The following is a 19,604-nucleotide window of genomic DNA, read 5'->3' on the forward strand; positions in this document are numbered from 1 at the left end:
GGTGGAACGAACTCCCCGTTGAGGTCAGAACTGTAGAATCTCTCCCCACCTTCAAACGCAAGCTGAAGACACACCTCTTCAAGCAGCACCTCTCCCCATCCCTCCCTACCTCCCTGTGAACCTTAATTGTTGTCTCTGTGACTTGCTTTGTGTATCGGTATTTTTTAGTTGGCTAGGTAAGCAGTGTTTTGATAGTTAACTTTGGTCACTTTTGCTCTGTTTGTTTGTTGCTTGTTTAAAAAAAAAAAAAAAAAAAAAAAAAAATTGGCCCTCTTCCTTATCTTTGTTGTACAGGTAGCAGTTCAAATTGTACTTCCCTCTACGGTCTTTCAGCGAACTTATCCCTGGTTATGGATATGCACTTTGTTGTATGTCGCTCTGGATAAGAGCGTCTGGCAAATGCCAATAATGTAATGTAATGTAATGTAATGTAATGATATGACATGGAATGTTTATAACTTGGTAAACGGATCATATTTCTTCACTTCTCTGCGATGATAAGATATCTGTTCCTCCTTGTCGTCTCAGTAATGTGTTTTCCTGTGGGTCCCGGCTTCTCCATGTTGGTTTATGATGGTTTTACACGGCCCAAGTGCTTTGTCACCCTAGAAAAGACTGAGAGCTTAATAAATTATCTACAGTGCTGTTGTTCTGATGATGTCCCTTCTCTGAATAAGAGCCAGGTCTAAGGCGGGACAACTCATGTGTATCTCTGATAAATTACCAAATTAGCTCCATACACCAATCCAATTGATTATAATAAATTAAAACATTTAATTTGGGATATTTATCAGCTGTCATTCATGGTCTTATCAATAATTTATGTCAAATTTCACGTATGTCTGGGCTAATTAAATAAGTAAGATCAGAAATGATCATGAAATCCAGAAACAGATACTGTCCTTCTAACCCACCCCTGATCTAGGTCTATGTATATAACCTCGGAGTCATTTTCTATGATCACAGTATAGAAACCTTTGAGAGGATTCTGTTGTCACAGACCACATGCAGTACAGTCCTCATCATAGCTAACTCTAGATTGCCATGTTAACATAATAATACCGATAAAATAATAATGTTGGTGTCGAACAATTGTGTAGTCTATTTCAGATAGCTTGAGACAGTGGGGAAGGAGGACCCAACAGTGATTCTATGAAGATAGTGATAGTGAACAAAGATACATCACTCAAGCCTGGCAGGCAGTAAGCCCTTGAGCGGGACTAGGGACTCTGCATAACTGAACTTGCTTCACTCGGAGTGCAATCAAATGAACATTCCGCTCACGCCATCAGCGCTTCTCTTTATGAAGTTTGGATCCAACTAATTCTGGGCAGGCAGTGTAGTGTTTGGTTATGGATCAATGCAGTGCCTAATAGATCTTTATAAAAAAGCAACTTTCGTACAATAGGCTTAACTCAAGTCTTCTAGAGAGGCAGGGAGAAGTCAAGTGAAATGACCGCTTTTAAAACGTCTAGGTTTACGACGCAGGAAGGCTTCACGGCTTTACCGCCTGGCTCTACTCCAATAAGGGGGGGAGGGGGGAGTTTATGTTTACAGTGGTTCGACTCGACCGTCTGTCGAAAACATCAATACGCTTCCATCAGGTCTGACATGGCTACGTTCATGGGAGCTTTTAGCCAACAGCTCTCCCTACGTCTCCTCTTAGGCAGTAAGCCAAATTAAATATAACAGGAATTTATTTGTGTATGTACTGGATTCCTACAGAGATATGTTAGAGCCATACATTGGAGAAAAGCATGTAGAGTCATGGCTTACCTTTGTGGAATAACTATGATTCACAATCTCCTTAAAAGGACAGTATTTTGTTCTTATTTGTTCAGACATACTATACATGCTTTATGAGTAGTATAAATGTATTTTTCTGATGAGGAGAGTATAAAGGGCTTGTGAAAAGACAGCATAATTATATGGATTTATGTTGAGGATAGTAAATCAGTATGTGCACTCTGCTACCAGAAATATCATTCATTCATTATAAACCACAGTCCAGATCTTGGTTAAATGCTGTGTGTAGAAAATGGCTTGTAACCCTCGTCTGGTTTGGAAAGCCTCTGAAAACAGGGAGAATTTCCAGCGGTGTCATCCCAACCTCTGGGCCGTGAATGCAGTTCAAATGAAACTGAAGCTCACAATCTGCAGATAATGAAAAGACTGCACCTTTATACAGAACCACCACTCCATCCGCAGGGGCAATGATGAGAAATGTATTGAAGATGACATCATGCATAATTCATCTGTGATTTTAGACTGGTGGCGTTCCGGGGAATATCTCATGTATCTTTATTTCTCGCGTGGGTTGAGAGAAAGACTATGCAGACTGTGAATTAACTGTTCAGTCTTCTACAACATAAAAGTTCAGATCTGTGCCTTCTCCTGGTTCACCGCTCTCCTGCTTAGTGAATGAAAACACACACATAACTGCAAAATCAGAGGGGACCGTACAGTCCCACCCTGTCACAAACTTTTTTCTAATCTCATACACGTTCATGAGAACTGGGCCGAGTTCGCTGTCGAACAACTGCCCTCTGCTGGACACACACATGAAGTGTGTGAGACTGAGCAGTGAGCAGTATGCAGTGAGCAGTGTGCAGTGTGAATATCATCATATCCCGAACTGCAGCTCAGTGAGGAGCACTGTCTCCATGAGCAGGATTGCCCCACACTTTCTGCTTCCTTAATTCAGGATTGCTCCTCAAAATTCAGGACAAGGTAATGTGAATTTCTAAACCTCCCTGCTGGAAAAAAACAGCTCATGCTAGGTTTTGAAACAGCTGGTAGCTGGTTGACCGGTTAGACCAGCTCCATTCTCAACATGGTTTGACCAGCTCAAGCTGTGCTGTGAAACAGCTGGTTGCTGGTAATTTTTAGCTGATCATAACTGGATTTTACAGCAGAGTTCACTTCTGCCTGTGGCACAGATTTATGATTTGTTGGAGATATCTGCTCTGCTAATTCCAAGCTCTGTCACGTGAATTAAACCGGTAAACCACCATTACCACCATGTATAACATAGTACTTAACTAAAAAGCACTTATACTGTATCTGTGATGTCATTTCCCCTCAGGTCTACAAGTTGCTTTTCTGTTGTTCCACTCTCTCTCTGGGGTGTACCATAGATGCTCATAAACATACACATTAATATTTATCAAAATTAATGTTCAAATAATTGTGGACTGTTAAGCTCCATACATCTTTATACATTTCTTACCCATTAGCACCCTGTTAGCAAACAATGGTGATGCAGGTGAAAGTAGATAATAAAAGTGTCATTTGTAATGTAGTCATAAATCATAAAACAAAACCTTTTTAGATGCATTTCTGGAAAAGAACTCTAAGAGGATGTTGGACATGTAAAATGACTATTATTTTATCTTCAATTTGCAATTTACTGGAATATCCATTAGCAGAATTGTTCCATTTTAAGCTAAGCAGTATTGCTGTAATGAGAATGTCTTCTTGGAATAGCACTGCATTTCTTCTATCGTTGAGGCTGTTATGTTCTTTCTCTCCGAACCAATAACCTACCATTAATTTAGTTATTGTTTTTTCATTTATGGTCACAGGATAAGAAGAAAGAGAGTACCTGTTGTATGGTATGCTTTTGGAGACTTTTGATGGAAAAGATACCAGTGTGGGTTCTGTGATAAAATATACCCAGTGCAAATGGTCATTCAGAGAGCTGCCCTGAGGTAGGTGCCATGTACCTGGCCCTCAGGGTGAAATCAGGGGTTTGAAACTCTGAGTAGAGCCTGGGCAATCAAATAATATTTTTGATCCTTTACTCTCTTCTCCTCTTCCCCTCTTCTCTTCTTTCTCCCCTCCTTGGTCCTCTCCCCTGTTCTCCCCTCCTCTCTTTTCTCCATTTCTCCTCTCCTCTCAGCTCTCCTGCCCCCTCTCTCTCCTATCCCTCTCCTCTCGCCTCTCCTCCCCCCTCTCCCTCTCTCCTCACCGTCTCCTTTCCTCATCTCCTCCCCCTCTCCTCTCCCTCTCTTCTCTCGCCTCTCCTCCCCCTCTCCCTCTCTCCTCACCGTCTCCTCTCCTCTCATCTCCTCCCCCCTCTCCTCTCCCTCTCTTCTCTCGCCTCTCCTTCCCCTCTCCCTCTCTCCTCACCGTCTCCTCTCCTCTCATCTCCTCCCCCTCTCCTCTCCCTCTCTTCTCTCACCTCTTCTCCCCCCTCTCCCTCTCTCCTCCCTGTTTCCTCTCCTCTCATCTCCTCCCCCCTCTCTCCTCTCCCTCTCCTCTTCTCTCTCATCCCCTCCCCCCTCTCTCTTTCTCCTCTCCTTCTCCTCTCTCATCTCCTCCTCCTCCTCCCCCTCTCCTCTCCCACTCCTCTCAGCTCTCCCCCTTTCCTCTCCTCTCCTTTCTTCCCCTCCTCTGTGTGTGTATCGATCGCGGGGCCTGAATGGATGCAGCACTTTTACGTTCTTCCTAAAAATAACTCCAGAGCTAAAGCTGGCACAGCAGAGGCTAGTTTTTCCCCTTTTAGGTGCATTACAGGCCTTTGTGCCTCACGCAGCAGCATGCTGTTAGGAGAACAGATTGTTTTTACACACCAAGACCCTCTGGGTAAGGTGGTGTGTGTGTGTGTGTGTGGGGGGGGGGGCTATATCCTTCCTTGGCTAAGATGCTGACACAAAGATTCAATACCGTTACTGATTTACATATTTTCGACCAGCAATGGATGCCAACAAGATTATACACACATTTGTCAGGGCTTTGGAGCAGGATGGTTTGGCTTACACTCTTCGCAATTAGCATTTCTGGATAAGTCGTTCTGGATGAGATTGCCTGCTAAATGCCTAAATGTAACGGCATGAAAAAAAAAAGGTATTTGCCCCCTTCCTGATTTCCATAATTATTTTATTGCATATTTGGGGTGCTTTGAAATGATATTGGTGTCCGATAACTTTTTTCAATAAGTGAACGCAATAATACATTTACTCAGGTCCCATGTGTCTAATACTGTATTACATGTCTAAAGATCTGAATGAAACTATTCAGTGTGACAAATATGCAATGATAAAGGAAATCAGGAAGGGGGCAAATACTTTTTCACAGCACGGTACATGTAGGTATTCTGACATTCTGCATTTATTCGGTACTTTGAACATGAGAAGCTAATTCTCCTGATAGTTTTCAAGAAACTGGATTATGAAGGACTTCATAGGCAGTAATTAAAGTATATAATGGCGGTGGCCACTGGCCCTGCTGCCCCAATAACACATATTTACATTTAGCAAATCAGTTCAGTGAAAAACTAGGAACAGAAACACAGCCATGCGCAATTTTTAAACCAGCATCAAAATATGATGGATTTCCATCTACAACCAAGCTATTTTTTGCTTATCTGTTGAGTTGCCAGAGCAGATTCTCTCCTGATGTCTCCCGGGAGATGTAATACATTGAGGTAATGAAGTATGGTCTGTAGCCGCCGTTGATGCTGTTGGCGTGTGGATACAGAGTGAATTTGGCCGGCCTGCCCCCTCCACCTCTGTGAGCTCAACCCCCCAGCAGCAGCTCTGTATGAGCGGGAGTGACGACATAAACACATCAGAGTAATGGCCTTTCTCTGCAGAGCTCATATACTTCCGTTCTGTCACCTGCTCCCCTCCACGCCCCATCTCTGCATGCAAAATCCTCCACCCGTGACTCTGCTCACCCTCCAAATTTCCAAACTCTGACCCTGCCATTTGTCAGGGATCTGCAGGACGAAAAGGGAATATCAGCTGTTAGGGATGGGAATAGATGATCTGCCTCTCTCTCACACTTTCTTTCATTCTCGTTCTCTCTTGTGCTCTTGCTCTCTACCTCTCTCATCCCTGCTTGCTCTCCCTCCCTCTCTCTTTCTCATGCTCTCTCTCTCTCTCATTCTCTTTCTTGCATGTTTCTCAGTAGAACAAATCCCCTGCTGAAAAAAACAGCTCAAGCTAGGTTTTGAAAGTGCAAGTTGCTAGTTGACCAGTTAGATCAGGTCTATACTGAACATGGTTTGACCAGCTCAAGCTATGTTTTGAAACAGCTGGTGGCTGGTATTTCAAGCTGGTCATAGCTGGATTTTACACCAGGGCAGGTTCTCTTATATAAACTGTGGATTCAAATTGCAGCCGAATCTCATCAGTCAGGAAGCTGCAGCTGTGACTGAAAGCTAAGCCCATTCATCTGAACTGGAGCTGGAAGCTGCCTGTGCTGCGTTAACGTGCTCCACGCTCACATTCTTCTTGCTTACATACACCTCGCTAAGGTGCTCCTTGCTTACATACACCTCACTAATATGTGCCTAGCTAACATGCTCCTTGCTTACATACACCTTGCTAACATGTGCCTCGCTAACGTGCTCCTCACTCACATTCTTCTTGCTTACATACACCTCGCTAACATGTGCCTCGCTAACATATGCCTAGCTAACATGCTCCTTGCTTACATACACCTCGCTAACGTGTGCCTCGCTAACGTGTTCCTCGTTAATGTGCTCCTTGTTTACATACATGTCGCTAACGTGCTCCTCGCTCACATGCTCCTTGCTTACATACAGCTCGCTAACGTGTGCCTTGCTACCGTGTGCCCAGCTAATGGTACACATGCTACTTTTCACCAGGCCAACTGGCTAGTCCTTTTCATTCCCAATAATAGGCAGAGCTATAAGTGTCCATCTCAGTCAAAGGCTTTATAATACAGCATTGCGACTGCTGTGTTGGAGATTGAGGGGGCGGGCAACAGATACTAATATGCTGGAGGAACAGTGAAATTCACAGTCATTCACCTAAGTATCCCATCAATTGAACTGACCCCTGACTACAGAGTTTTCAGCTGGCTACGCATTCTCTCATTGCTTTCATTTTACAGGTAGCCTGCACTGATTTGAGGAACTGGTGCCTGTAGGATGGCTCATACTACATGCACCAATCCCCTCATGCGGTCACAGGTTTGAATCACCACCCTGGCACCCTGTCTGCTCTAATCCCATCACACTCTGCGCTCCTCCTCTAGAAGTGAAAAATGTATAAAAAGGGCGGACTGTCCACTTGTCTTTTTTTTTTCAAAAGGGAATGTGCCCTCAGCCACATCCAGTCTATTCTGCACAGAATGTTATATTGGGTAATTTTTCCCCTTGGCCAGGTTCCCGTTTTCCGTCCAAAATCACATCAGATTATTTCAGTGTCAGAGACGTGGAGGCGGGCGGATGATAAGGGCCGTTACACTGCTGGGCTTAATTAGCACAAATTAGCATGCTACACCACGACTCACCGTTCGCTCTGAATTACAGCCATTCTGTAACAAAGGAGCCGCACAGGCAGGTACAGACAGCACTACTGTTTGGACATGGTCACTATTGTCTACTCAAGATGGACACTGTGAAAAGTAGTTTTATGTCATCCATATATTGTCACCCATTTGAATACTCATTTTTGGATGATGTTGCTATGTGGCCGTTAGATAAGATTGAACATTGAACAGTCCGAGATACCTTCTTCATAAGGCTTCCATTTTGTTTCTGTTCTTAGTTTTTCACTGAACTGATTTGCTAAATGTAAATATTCAGGCTGAACCACAAAGATTATGAACGCTTGTTCACAAACAATGCAAAGTGAAAATCCCTAATCCGTGTATATAGTCATGACGAATCAGTTGCAGGCCAGTCCAGGGAATTACACATGCTGCACTGAATTATGTTTGCTGTGAACATTTTGAACTACATTTATTATTCATGAGAAATAGCGGATTATTGGCACTGAGTGATTTGCATAATCTTTCCCCTACAATGACAGCAGTGATCAGTCGTGTTTTATTTTCACATTTTATTTAACCATTCAGTCCAAAATGAGTCTCCCAATGTCTTCGGCACATTCTACCACTGTAAGAAATGTGGGTTGGCCAAAGCAGGAAAACACACATAAAGTTTGAACAGAACAGAAGTTAAGGCGTCCCTCTGGACTTACACTCTAATGTGTTGGCCATTGCATTTGCACACAGGGCCACTTTTTGAACAAGTCAAAAGTGGAACTTCACTACTTTAGCTCAAAGATATTAAAAAAAGCACTTTAACATGCTGGAGGTAAAACCGCAGTCGGCCCAAACTTGCCAAAGGGAGTGAATAAGTCATGTAATGTGTTCCCACAGGCTGGTAATTAAAAGGGGCACTAACTGGCAACTCAGATGTTACCCTGGGTAAACTGGGGCGGCGGTGGGGGGTAAAACAGGGTGGGGCTCCCCCTGCTCTGAGAGATGAGGATAGAGGAGAACACTCAGTCCTGGCTGTTCATGCGGAACATTCCAGAACATCTCCATCTCCCCGTCTGTCATTCCCAATTAACCGTCCCGTCTTTAATGCATTTTACGTGTTCGCTAAAAAGGTAAAATAGCTTCTTTGGGAATACGCCTTTTTCCTTTTTAAGCGGGTGAATTTTTAATGCTCTCTTTCTTGCTGCAGGTCACGTTGCTGACATGTGACAGCTGAGAAGTGTGCGTCGTTCAAAAATGTCCAAGAAACATTTCTAATGCAACAAAACCTTTTGGTTCCATTTAGCCACGGTGCAGTAAATAAGGAATCTTCTTTAAGAAAACCTATATCTGGCCAAATTGTATCATTTTTAATCATTCATAATATTTTTCACAGAATAAGCATAGTTCTTGTTCATGGTTTGTGAAAACGTTTTAGAGACATACTCGAGTAGAAAACGAGTAGAATTCCATTGTGAATGATTAGGTCTAATTGTCAACAAGACCTAACAATAGAGATTGTCAGTCTTGCTAAAAACTAATTTAGACTGGATGTGATCATTTTCTGGTTTATGCTGTGAACTGGTTCATTCTGGTCAGGGAAGTCGGAAATGTTTTTTAATCGCTTCTTTGCCCTTCAAAACTCCAGATAACACAACTGGCCAGATTAAACAGGAAAATGGAAAATGGAAGTGCACTCTGATCATAAACTACAAACCCATTTCAAATGGGGTGGGTTGTTTCTCATAATAACCGGCATGGTGAAATCCTCTTTCTAGGTTTTATTTAAGAACCCAGTTAATTTGAAGAAAGGTTACCTTACAATCTGAAAGGCCACTGGCAATGTAGCATACTGTAGGTCATGGCATTTTAATCTGGTAATTTACAATATAATGTGCCTTATTTATAATATAACAATATACCATTGATATCAATCAACACTTTCCCAGAATACAGAACAGTAGGAGTCCTCCTAGGAGCCTGTTTCAGGAGAAGTGCAGTTGTGCACTTTGCTTTTTAATGATGAACAATGAAATAGGCTGCTTTTCTCTTTGTGATCTAGTCCAGCACTATTTTTCTTTTCTCAGCCATATCTGGTTCCTACTTACACATCTCATAATATACACTTTATTTACACAAAAAAGTGGTTGAATGTTTTTCAAGATCAACAGTACTGTTCTAGTGCAGTGATGGGCCCTGTGTTCTGTTTCAAATCCACACTGTGGTCAGCAGACAGACAGGCTAATTGGCTCTCAGGGTCCAGGGAAGGGAGGGGTTCAGCTGACTGGGGTTACAGCCTCTCACAGCTCACTAGCGACCCCGACTGGTCAATCTTGCTCCTGAAAGTCTGACCTTTGTCCTGCGGGGAAAACGCCTGATTCTTGTCTTCACATTACAGAATATTACATTTATGCTTTTATGCGAAGCAATGTACAAGAAGTGCATCTGGAAGGTCATTGAACAACTACAGTTCACAAAAATGGTCTTACAATCTGTGATTTGATTAAAAAACTGAAACGTCTAAATTGGGAAGCAGGAAAAAGGGGGAAAAGAAAAACATGTTTTGCTTCCTGAAATTCCAACTCATATTCAAATCCCCTGCAGTCCCCAATACATTATTCATTCGCTGTCTGCAAAAATCCTGAAAAAGGAAACAGAATAGTCACTGAAGACCATCTGTATCATCCATACTATTTCCGTCAGCGAATTGAGGAAATTATTACAGATGTGAAATCAGAAGCTGCAGTTATCTTTAAATCAACAGTAATGCCAGAGACTGTATATTATAATTTTTATCTGGTAATTCATGAGGGTGAATTCAAAAAGCAAATAACCTCAATGAAAGGAGACAGGAGTTCAGAGGTCAATATGATGACCACTTCATACAGAGTGGCAGTGTGGTTTTGGAAAGCAGATTTTAAACCAGTGTTTGCTTACTGCTCAAGTGCTCTGAAGCTAGGCACCAAACCAGCAAGCAATCAGTTGAACCTTGGACACATGTCGAACAAATACTGTACTGTAATGGTCCAGGGAAGAGATGTTTAAAAGCACCACTAGTATATTTGATACTGTGAGATGTGAACATATGAATAGTACTTGGCCTACATTCACATTTGCTAATACGTTTTGCAAAAGGTCTTTGCCAATTTGCTGTTCTATGAAAATATTCCTAAATCCCACCACAGTCAGTCTTATTTTACAGCGTTTGGTGCGGTTGGTTTATCTAGCTCCAGCGTGGAGATGAGCGGTGAACGCTGATGGTGACTACGCAGGGCAGCTCTGATGTTGTTCAGAGATCGCCAGCCCCAGTGCAGCGTAAGCGCTTCTCTCTGGCGCACCCCACGCACGTCCCACAATCCCCTGCTCCTCTCCTGCCATGCGTACATCAGCGCGGTGGCAGCGGTAATGGGGTTGAATACGGTGAATAATCCCAGTCCTGGGGCTAACAGGCACACACTCGCTTTCCCATCCACGCTGGAATCCCGAGGTCAGATCTGCCCATTCGCTGACACCGATGTGCAGCGTTAATCCAGGCATTCTTTTGGGAATAATTTAAGCCTGGAAATTGTGGCCTGTGATGACATCACTGGGGGCTATGAGCTTTAGCCCCGGTGGGGAATTGCTGTGCCCTTGGGCAAGGTCCTTCACTGTCACTGGTTCAATAAAACTGGCCATATGGAAGGATCACTGTAATTTGGCCATGTGGAACGATTACACGTGTGAAATTGTAAGAGCCTAGCATCTGCCAGGCAAAGAACCAAAGCACATTTACTGGTTTGCAGTCTCTTGCATTTGTTAAGTCAGACCTGTGATGCCATGTCAGTGAGAGCACACTTACGTGGCCATGGTTCTCAAACATTCTGCTCTTCTTCCCACCGTGCAGTCAGCTGTCTGAGCTGCGCAGCCGGATGACTGAGCCTGCGCAGATTCAGGGCAGACAGCAGCTGTCCCATTGGCCAGAGACACCTTGCAGTAAAAAGCACAGTGACACACCCTAATATACAGATCAGGGCCTGGCCTCTGATGTGTGTCTTAGCAGGACTAGCTTAATTATCCACCAATCGCAATGAGGATGCTATAGTTGGATTCATGTACTACACAGTTCCTGCATGAAGATTAGGTGGCATGCAAAGACAGTGGCAAATAATCATGCTATGTGAATCCAGTATTAACACTATGCTGAAGAGTACAGTTGCCTGATTATGAACTGGATAAGCGTTTAAATAACAAAGCCCTTCCCTCAGTGATGAGCTTTTTCAGCCTCTCCAGCACTGCTGAGAGCACAGTGCTGAGTGGAGCTGCTGAGGGTATATGAGGACAGTGCTGCTGTTTGCCTCTGTGTGTCTGTGCGCACCTTTTAGAGCAGTGTGTGTGTGCAAGCATGTGTGTGTGTGTGTGTGTGTGTGCACGTGTGTGTGCGCATGTGTGTGTGTACTCATTGTCCCTATCCCCAATTGACCCCTCAGTTAAGCTTATTGTGGCTGTAACAGAAACTGTGACAGTAGCTGCCTGTATCTCGCCTGTCTGCGGGTTCGGAACAGTGAGTTTAACTCTGGGTTAGTCCCTGTCTGTGGGTTTGGGACAGTGTGTGATTAGCACTGGGTAAGTCCTTGTGTGTGATTTGGGCAGTGTGAGTAACTCTGGGTTAGTCTCTGTGTGTGTGGCAGGGGGCAGTGAGTAACTCTGGGTTAGTCTCTGTGTATGTGGCGGGGGCAGTGAGTAACTCTGGGTTAGTCTGTGTGTGTGTGGCAGGGGGCAGTGTAAGTAACTCTGGGTTAGTCTCTGTGTGTATGGCAGGGGGCAGTGTGGCTGTGGGGTGGGGCTCTGACGCTAAATTTAGCCCCCAGCCCTGCTCAGAGCAGACAGCTGGCATTCCCTCCGAGCCCTGCAGACTGAGCACTGCTGATCAGTGGCAGCTCTGCGAGGTGGCACGGTTATTGTTTTTATTTGGTGTGGGCGTTGGGGCTCCAGACAGGGGGGTGTGTGTGGTTTCGGGGGAGCCGCGATGCAGGGGGGTGAGCTGGTGATCCGGTTGCCGGGCAGGTCGCGTTCGCCCCCGGCGACGACGCTGCGCTACGAGGAGGTTCATCACTTCCTCTTCCTGTCCTGCAGGGAGCAGCCCATCTACAGCACGAGAGCGCATGTCTTCCACATCGACCCCGCCACCAAGAAGAACTGGGTCCCCACCAGCAAACACGCCGTCACCGTATCCTACTTCTACGACAGCACGCGCAACGTCTACCGCATCATCAGCCTGGACGGCACCAAGGTGAGCCGCCATCTTGGCTCTCATGTGACCACACCTGGGCTCAAAGTCTGTTCCTTCTGGAGTAAAACGCTTTTCTGCATTTCATTAAGCTTGCCTGGTGTACTGGAGCAAATTAAATTATCTCAAAAAGTATAAACCCCGCCCCCCTGCTCCTTCTTTCAGACTCAAATTCTGCAGGTGAGATCAATAGAGCACAGAAAAGTATTTGAATCCAAAACAATTACTATTTGATCCCAGGTCTGCCTGTGCCTTATGGGATCTCTGTCGGAGTGGGGTGCTGTTTACTGCTGGCTGATGGGATGACATTTACTGGATGATATCAGCTGGCTTTGTGTTGAGAACTGACTGATCGCAACTTGTGTTCCTTTGATTGTGTAATTTTGTTGCATCCTCTTCAGAATATTTGCCTAACTGTAGTTGATGGCATTTTCCTTTGTCGACCTGTTGGGAATTTTCTTATTTGCATAACATTTTGGGGCGACATTGGCTCAGGCGGTAAGAGCAGTTGTCTGGCAGTCTGTTGCCTGTTCAGTCCCGCCCTAGGTGTGTCAAAGTGTACCTGAGCAAGACAGCTAACCTCTAATTGCCTTGCATGGCAGCCAGTCACCTTGAGTGTGTATGAATGGGTTAATGAGCATCAATTGTACAGTGCTTTGGATAAAGACGCTATATAAATACCAACTGTTTACCATTACATTTGGAAACTAAGCAAGTAAGGCAGAGCGTCTCTGAAAGGAACTTCATGAGTTTTCTGGAGTTCTAGCCTGAAGATCTGCTTCTATGCAAATGTGCATGGCAGGTATAATAACACATGTAGATGTAATATGTTTCTAGTTTGAAGAGCTGCAGATTACCCCGTGCTTTTGGTGTTAATGTGTGAAACAGTGTGGGAGCAGTGCAGCAGGCCTGTCGCTGTGCTATGGCCAGGCCCCTATGAGCCCCCCTCTCCCCATCCTAACACAGAGTGACTCTGACCAGCTCTCATTTCTCCTCTGATGCGATTTGATCTGTCACTTTTCTGCTGAGCCTCGAAACGCCACTCCAGTCCCCGGCCCTGTCAGGATGGGACAGGGTTCCGCCTAAAGGCGCAGAGCAGATTTAAACAGGCAGTGAAGAGGAGGGCAGCACGACAGGGTGACAGCATGAAGGGACAGTGATTGAGAGTGTGTGTGTGTGTGTGTGTGTGTGTGTGTGTCCTGTGGCCATTTTATTCACAAAAAGCATTACTCACTTCTGACAAATTCAAGTTGGATGCCTGTTGTATGACAACATGCAAGGCGGGGCTTGCGCTTGTTGAAATTTTATCGGCTCCATTACACCAGAAACGCTCAGTAAAGCATAGAAAAGTATTTGAATAAACAAAATAATATGTATTTGACCCAGGTCTGTATAGCAGTTGTCACCATTGTTTGAAATGTAATGGAATGCTTTGCCTAAACACCTATTTCTAAAAGGCCGAGACTGTTGAAGACTGTTGAAGAACGTGCTGTTTTCTGTGTGCGAGAGAGAGAGATAGAAAGAGAGAGAAAGAGAGAGTGTGAGAGAGAGAGAGAGAGAGAGAGAGACAGAGAGAGACACTCCTCCTCCACTCCTATTTCTTCCCGTTCCCTGGGAAGGGAGAGTGTTTAAAATAGCGAGAGAGCGGTTAAAATAGGGCCTATCCTATGCCCCTCCATAAAGAGATCCTGCGTTGGCCAGCGCGGGCATAAATAACTACCGGTCCGCCTGAACCTCATGTATTTTTATTACTCAACACAACAATACACCACATCACCTTCACTGCATTATCACTGTATTACTGCTGAATATACAGCGCTTATTAGCATAGCGGCTGCCTTACGCAGAGTTATGTAGCCCATAAAGCACATATTTTAACACACCGTGCAGTGATCCAGGACAGCAGAGGCACAGCACTGGTGTCTAGCCAGGGACTCAAACCTGCAACCTTCAGATGACAGAATGATAAAAATCTCATTTATTTCTGGAATGGAACAGCCTGGTAACATTTGAGATCACAATAGTTTTCTGATACTGTTTCATCCAAACACGTACAGTAGACTTTACTTAAGACACAGGGTTGTTCTCAGAAATAAATACAATCAGGAAGTTAAAATAACTATCATACAGTACAAGCATCTTGAAATAATGTTTTATTTTTATGTTTAATTGGACACCAAGTCGACCATACTTAGACTTAATAAATGTTTGATATAGAATATGCAACAACTAAAAAAAATCATTGAACAATTGCTGATATCTCTTGTTTGGTGACCTTTTAGCCTCTATGTTCTTTAAATAACTGAGTTAAATGTTCTCAGCTATAGATGACTCAATAAAATCCTTCAGTATAGTAGTTTAGTTGGAACCGGTTGTGTGCCTCAATTTTGTTGACATCCGGCATGATGGTGTTGAGTCTCTGTGCAAAGAGAGTGAAAGGCATGCAAAGGGAGAGTGGGTGGCCTGTCTTTAAACTGAACGTACATCTGACTCTTTTTACATTTCAGGCATTTAGCTGACGCTCTTATCCAGATCTCATGAGGGATTTATATAATCATAAATCATCCTAAATTGGGGGGCTTTAGGGCTATTCTAAAATTATTAGAACACAGTACTTTCTGGGGCGGTGGGACCAGTGTGAGATATTTTCCTGCGGCCCAGAATCCCCGGCAGCGCCCCTGTAACACGCCTTCGTGTTGGGAGCTGTATACTCACACTCCCTGGTGTGATTATGTTCTGCGTGCGGTTCTGCGTGCGAGCGAGGTTACACGGGTTCAAATCCGGGCCACTGCTGCAGTGCCTCTCTGCTGGAGGCACTTCAGAACCTCCCCAGCTGAGGGGGAGTCAGCATCCTGACTGTGCTGTGTTAAACGCACAGAAACGCTAACAGGCTGGAACTCACAGTGAGCTCAGTCCCGCGCATTTGAACTGTGCCCAATGCCTCCTAGCTGTGCCGCATAGTCTAGAAAAAGCGCTTTCTTTCCCCAGCATCATATTGTAGTTTAACACACCGTGCGCCTTTAAACCCTAGCATAGATATTCATAAGACGTTAATGAACAGACTAACGCACACAAACCCCTTATGAATATGAAGGAAATGACAGGAAAGACAGGCGTAAGCAGTCAGATCTGAGGTGGGTGTAATCCACGGAATCGCATGCCCATATATGGTGTGCTTCCTGCTTCCGTAGCCCACGTGTGTGTGTGCATGGTGTTCTGCTCCCCCTCGGAGTGTGTGGAATACAGAATGAGTCGACTAGCGATGCGTCAGGGGCCAGGCCCACGACTGCCATCGCACACACACACACACACACACACACACACACACCCGCCCTCGCGCGGGTATGACAAACGCACAACAGCTCCCCGAACCCATGCTTCTGTGTGAGCTGCAGTCTAATGAGAGAGATCGCTCTGCTGTGTGTGTGGGCGGAGAGTGTGGAGGGGGGGCGTTAGGCAGCGAGAGGTGCCCCCCCCCCCCCCCACTGGGTTTGTGATGAGATCCTCACAGTGTTCTCAGAGAGGGGGTGGGAAGTGGGGTTTAATCATTAATATGGAAAGGAGGACTGTAACCCTTACAGTTTAGGGGCTCAGGAGGACTGTGCCCTGGAACAGGCACTCAGGTTATCACAGGGGTTTGCATTTGAATACTGATAGCCTGGTCAAGAGGGGATGTATTGATTTGTTTATTATATATATGTTATTTAGTATGCTCTCTCTCTCTCTCTCATACCATATATAAATCAATAGAGCTTTAGCAAGTCAGAATGCAGAATGTTGGCAATATGCCTCCACTAAGCATTGTATGCACACACGTACAGATGCAGAATGAGTCAGTAGTGTGGTTAAGGTAGGTCCATTAGCTGTAGTGACCTTTGGTCAGTTTGCCCTTTAAAGAGAGTAAAATACCCCATCACTCAACTTTAAATTCCACCCTGTCTACGTGTCTGTATCTGTAGAGGATGGGCCACACCCTCTACTCCTAATATTTCTAGTTTGGAGGGGAACAGGGATTCATGCTGCCTTGTACTGCACGGAGGTTCATATTTTAATGTGTATGTGGGGGGCCTGTTTGTCCTGGTAATGATGCTGATGTTTATGATGATGGTGGTGATGATAGTGATGGTGATGGTTATGATGATGGTGGTGATGGTGATGATGATCATGGTGATGGTGATGATTATGGTGATGTTTATGATGATGGTGGTGATGATAGTGATGGTGATGGTGATGGTGATGGTGATGGTGATGGTGATGATGATGGTGATGGTGATGATAGTGATGGTGATGGTTATGATGATGGTGGTGATGATGGTGATGGTGATGATGATCATGGTGATGGTGATGATTATGGTGATGTTTATGAAGATGGTGGTGATGATAGTGATGGTGATGGTGATGATGATGGTGATGATGATGATGATGATGATGATGATGATGATGGTGATGCATGTAGTGAAATGAGGGACATAATCCTCACCCAACCAGTGAGGTTTATCCTATAGTGGACTACTGTATTGTGGACTAAACGCAGATTTTAATTGTTTACTTGATTCAATGTCATCATTTTGGTCATTGTTCAGATCAATGTTGTTAGAAAATATGCAATCCACATTGAAGAGCAAGCTGCTGTGTGATTGGATTGGACTGGATTGGAATGAGTGTGTAATACAGTTAATTATCTTTAAGCACTCATTATTCTAATTATACTTATGAAAGTACAGTATAACAGAAGTAAATAGAGGTGTAATACTGATCTAGAGAGGACAGCCGGTAACATGTTTGATGGTGTGTGGCTCCACAGGCGATCATAAACAGCACCATCACGCCCAACATGACGTTCACCAAGACATCGCAGAAGTTCGGCCAGTGGGCTGACAGCCGGGCCAACACGGTGTACGGCCTGGGATTCTCCTCCGAGCACCACCTCATGAAGGTGGGTGTGGCCTCGCTGTGTCAGTTAGGGGAGCTCCTCCCACAGTGCGCAGTACAGCCTACCCAGCATGCAGCAGTGAGAGCTACAGCAGAGTGTGTTATACAGTTATGTGCCAATTCACCCATTTCTTTTATTACATGCATTATGTAGTATTATGTATTACTCTTTCATACTGAAGACAAAAACACACATTCTGGGCAATATAACTGCACCACAGAATCTCATTGGTTAATGGTGAGGACTTTAATAACCGCTAGTCTGTCTCTTGTGAGGGATTTTTAAAAATGAACAGTGTTTCAAATCTAAACGATCTTTCAGTCGCAGTCATTAAGTTAATAGTTCCATGAATATTAGACAAGGTCCAGAGACAACCATTTCATGTGTGACACTGGTCAGAACCTGAGAGTGGATCACAGTGCAGGAGGTCCTTTCAGGGGTGAGAAACTGTGTAGAGACGATTCGATGTCCCTTCCACACATTCCCACACACTCGGGCTGAGATTAAACCACATAAACAGCTGTGTGGATTTAAATTGGGATCGGCCGGACGCTGTGGTCAGGGTGGGGGGCTGGGTGTTCTTCGGCAAGCAGTACTTGATCGCTCAGCACACTTTCCCAGGGGAAAGACTTGTACAGTCATGTACAGCTCCTCTTACAGTCTGAGTGGACTCTATTCTTCCACTTCTTCGTGTTTTATAGCTCCTAACTAAGGCCCTGTTTACACGACAACGGTTTCTCAAAAACTGAAAAGCATTGCATTTAAAAAAAAATCTGCGCTCGTATGACGACGTTATGGTAACGATCCCCTGCGCATGCTGTCTTCTACAGCATCTACAAACCAAAACAACAAACATGGCAAAAGCACGGGTGAAAAGCGATAACTTTGTGTGGACGGACGAGGAAGTGGAGTTATTGTGAAGAGTGACCCTGGATTACAAAAGCGCAAAATTGCAAGAGAACATTGACTAGGAGTCCTGCCAGTCAAAATACTCTGATATCTTGGGTGGATTTATAGAGCAGTATCCCAGCGAAACGTTGTTGTTGTGTTTAGACTGATTTGCGCATGCGTATTAGGGTCCGTGTCGTCACAGTTTCCTCTCACCGTTATCACAAGAATTGTGTTTTGCCAATTTACACGGAAATGCTAAAGACGGCGTTTTCAAATAATTCCACTCTGGAACCCGTTATCAAAAGTTAACAAAACATTGGTGTCATGTAAACGAAAGGTCGAAACGCAACAAAAGTGTGCTGTTTTCGGCAGGCACCGTTGTTGTGTAAACAGAGCCTAAGATTGTCCAGTGGCTGAGTGGATTTCTCATGACAGTTGAAATACAAACACTTGTCTGTTATATTACACCGGAGGTCAGCAGTATCTCTGATAGAAGGCCCAAAAGCCTGGAAAAAAACTGGACAGAAATCGTCAGCTTCCTGGTTACCAGATCGCCAGGTTATGAGTTTGATGTGCAGTGTGAAGGTGGAGACTGTCGCTTGGTGTCTCCGATTTTTTACACCACCAGTCTGAGCAGCAACGTTATTCCCACTCTTCCCAGTTTGCAGAGAAGTTTGCGGAATTCAAGGAGGCAGCACGGTTAGCCAAGGAGAAATCTCAGGAGAAGATGGAGCTTACCAGCACCCCGTCTCAGGTATTACCCCCTCTCTACCCCCCCATCTCCTGTCTCTCTGGAGTCCTGTTCAAAACTCCCCCACTCCACAGGAGAAATAAAAAATGATTCAATTGTGTCAACAAGAACCTGACAAATACTTTCAAGAACCAACAAAAAGCTATATAAAAGCTTTTCAAAATAAATAATGAAACATCCCAATCATACCGCCTGTCACTACTACAATGTGTTTACAGTATTGTGTCATACTGAGGACGTTGTGCAGTGTTGATTCTGGTTCCTTTGTGAGGTAACGTGCTTGGTAAAAGGTGTCTGCCTCTGTACAGGAGTCTGCACCGGGGGACATTCAGCCGCCCCTCACCCCCGAGAGCATCAATGGGACGGACGATGAGCGGGCCACGCCCGACGCCTCCCCGACCTCCGAGCCTCGCACCGAGCCCTTGCAGAACGCCCTGTCCCTCTCTCACAGGTAAAAAAGCAAGTGAGCGAAATGTGCGTTGGTGGAAAAGCGCTTGATGTAGTTTTGACTTGTTTACCCTCAT

General features: G+C 44.7%; 1 protein-coding gene across 2 annotated transcripts in view; it reads left to right on the forward strand.

The window, feature by feature from the left end:
- The window catches only part of homer1b (homer scaffold protein 1b), a 53,130-nt gene that overhangs the window by 19,375 nt on the left and 14,151 nt on the right, over window positions 1–19,604 (forward strand). The window contains exons 2-5 of one of the 2 annotated variants that reach the window (XM_061260917.1): window positions 12,352–12,508; window positions 17,310–17,441; window positions 18,991–19,083; window positions 19,389–19,531. In XM_061260917.1, the coding sequence (XP_061116901.1) occupies window positions 12,352–12,508; window positions 17,310–17,441; window positions 18,991–19,083; window positions 19,389–19,531 (525 nt within the window). Of the gene's footprint in view, window positions 1–12,244; window positions 12,509–17,309; window positions 17,442–18,990; window positions 19,084–19,388; window positions 19,532–19,604 lie in introns of those variants that run through there. The other variant, XM_061260916.1, reaches the window with a different exon arrangement.

Source organism: Conger conger, chromosome 11, assembly GCF_963514075.1.
Source record: "Conger conger chromosome 11, fConCon1.1, whole genome shotgun sequence".
In the NCBI taxonomy this organism is placed as follows: Eukaryota; Metazoa; Chordata; class Actinopteri; order Anguilliformes; family Congridae; genus Conger; species Conger conger.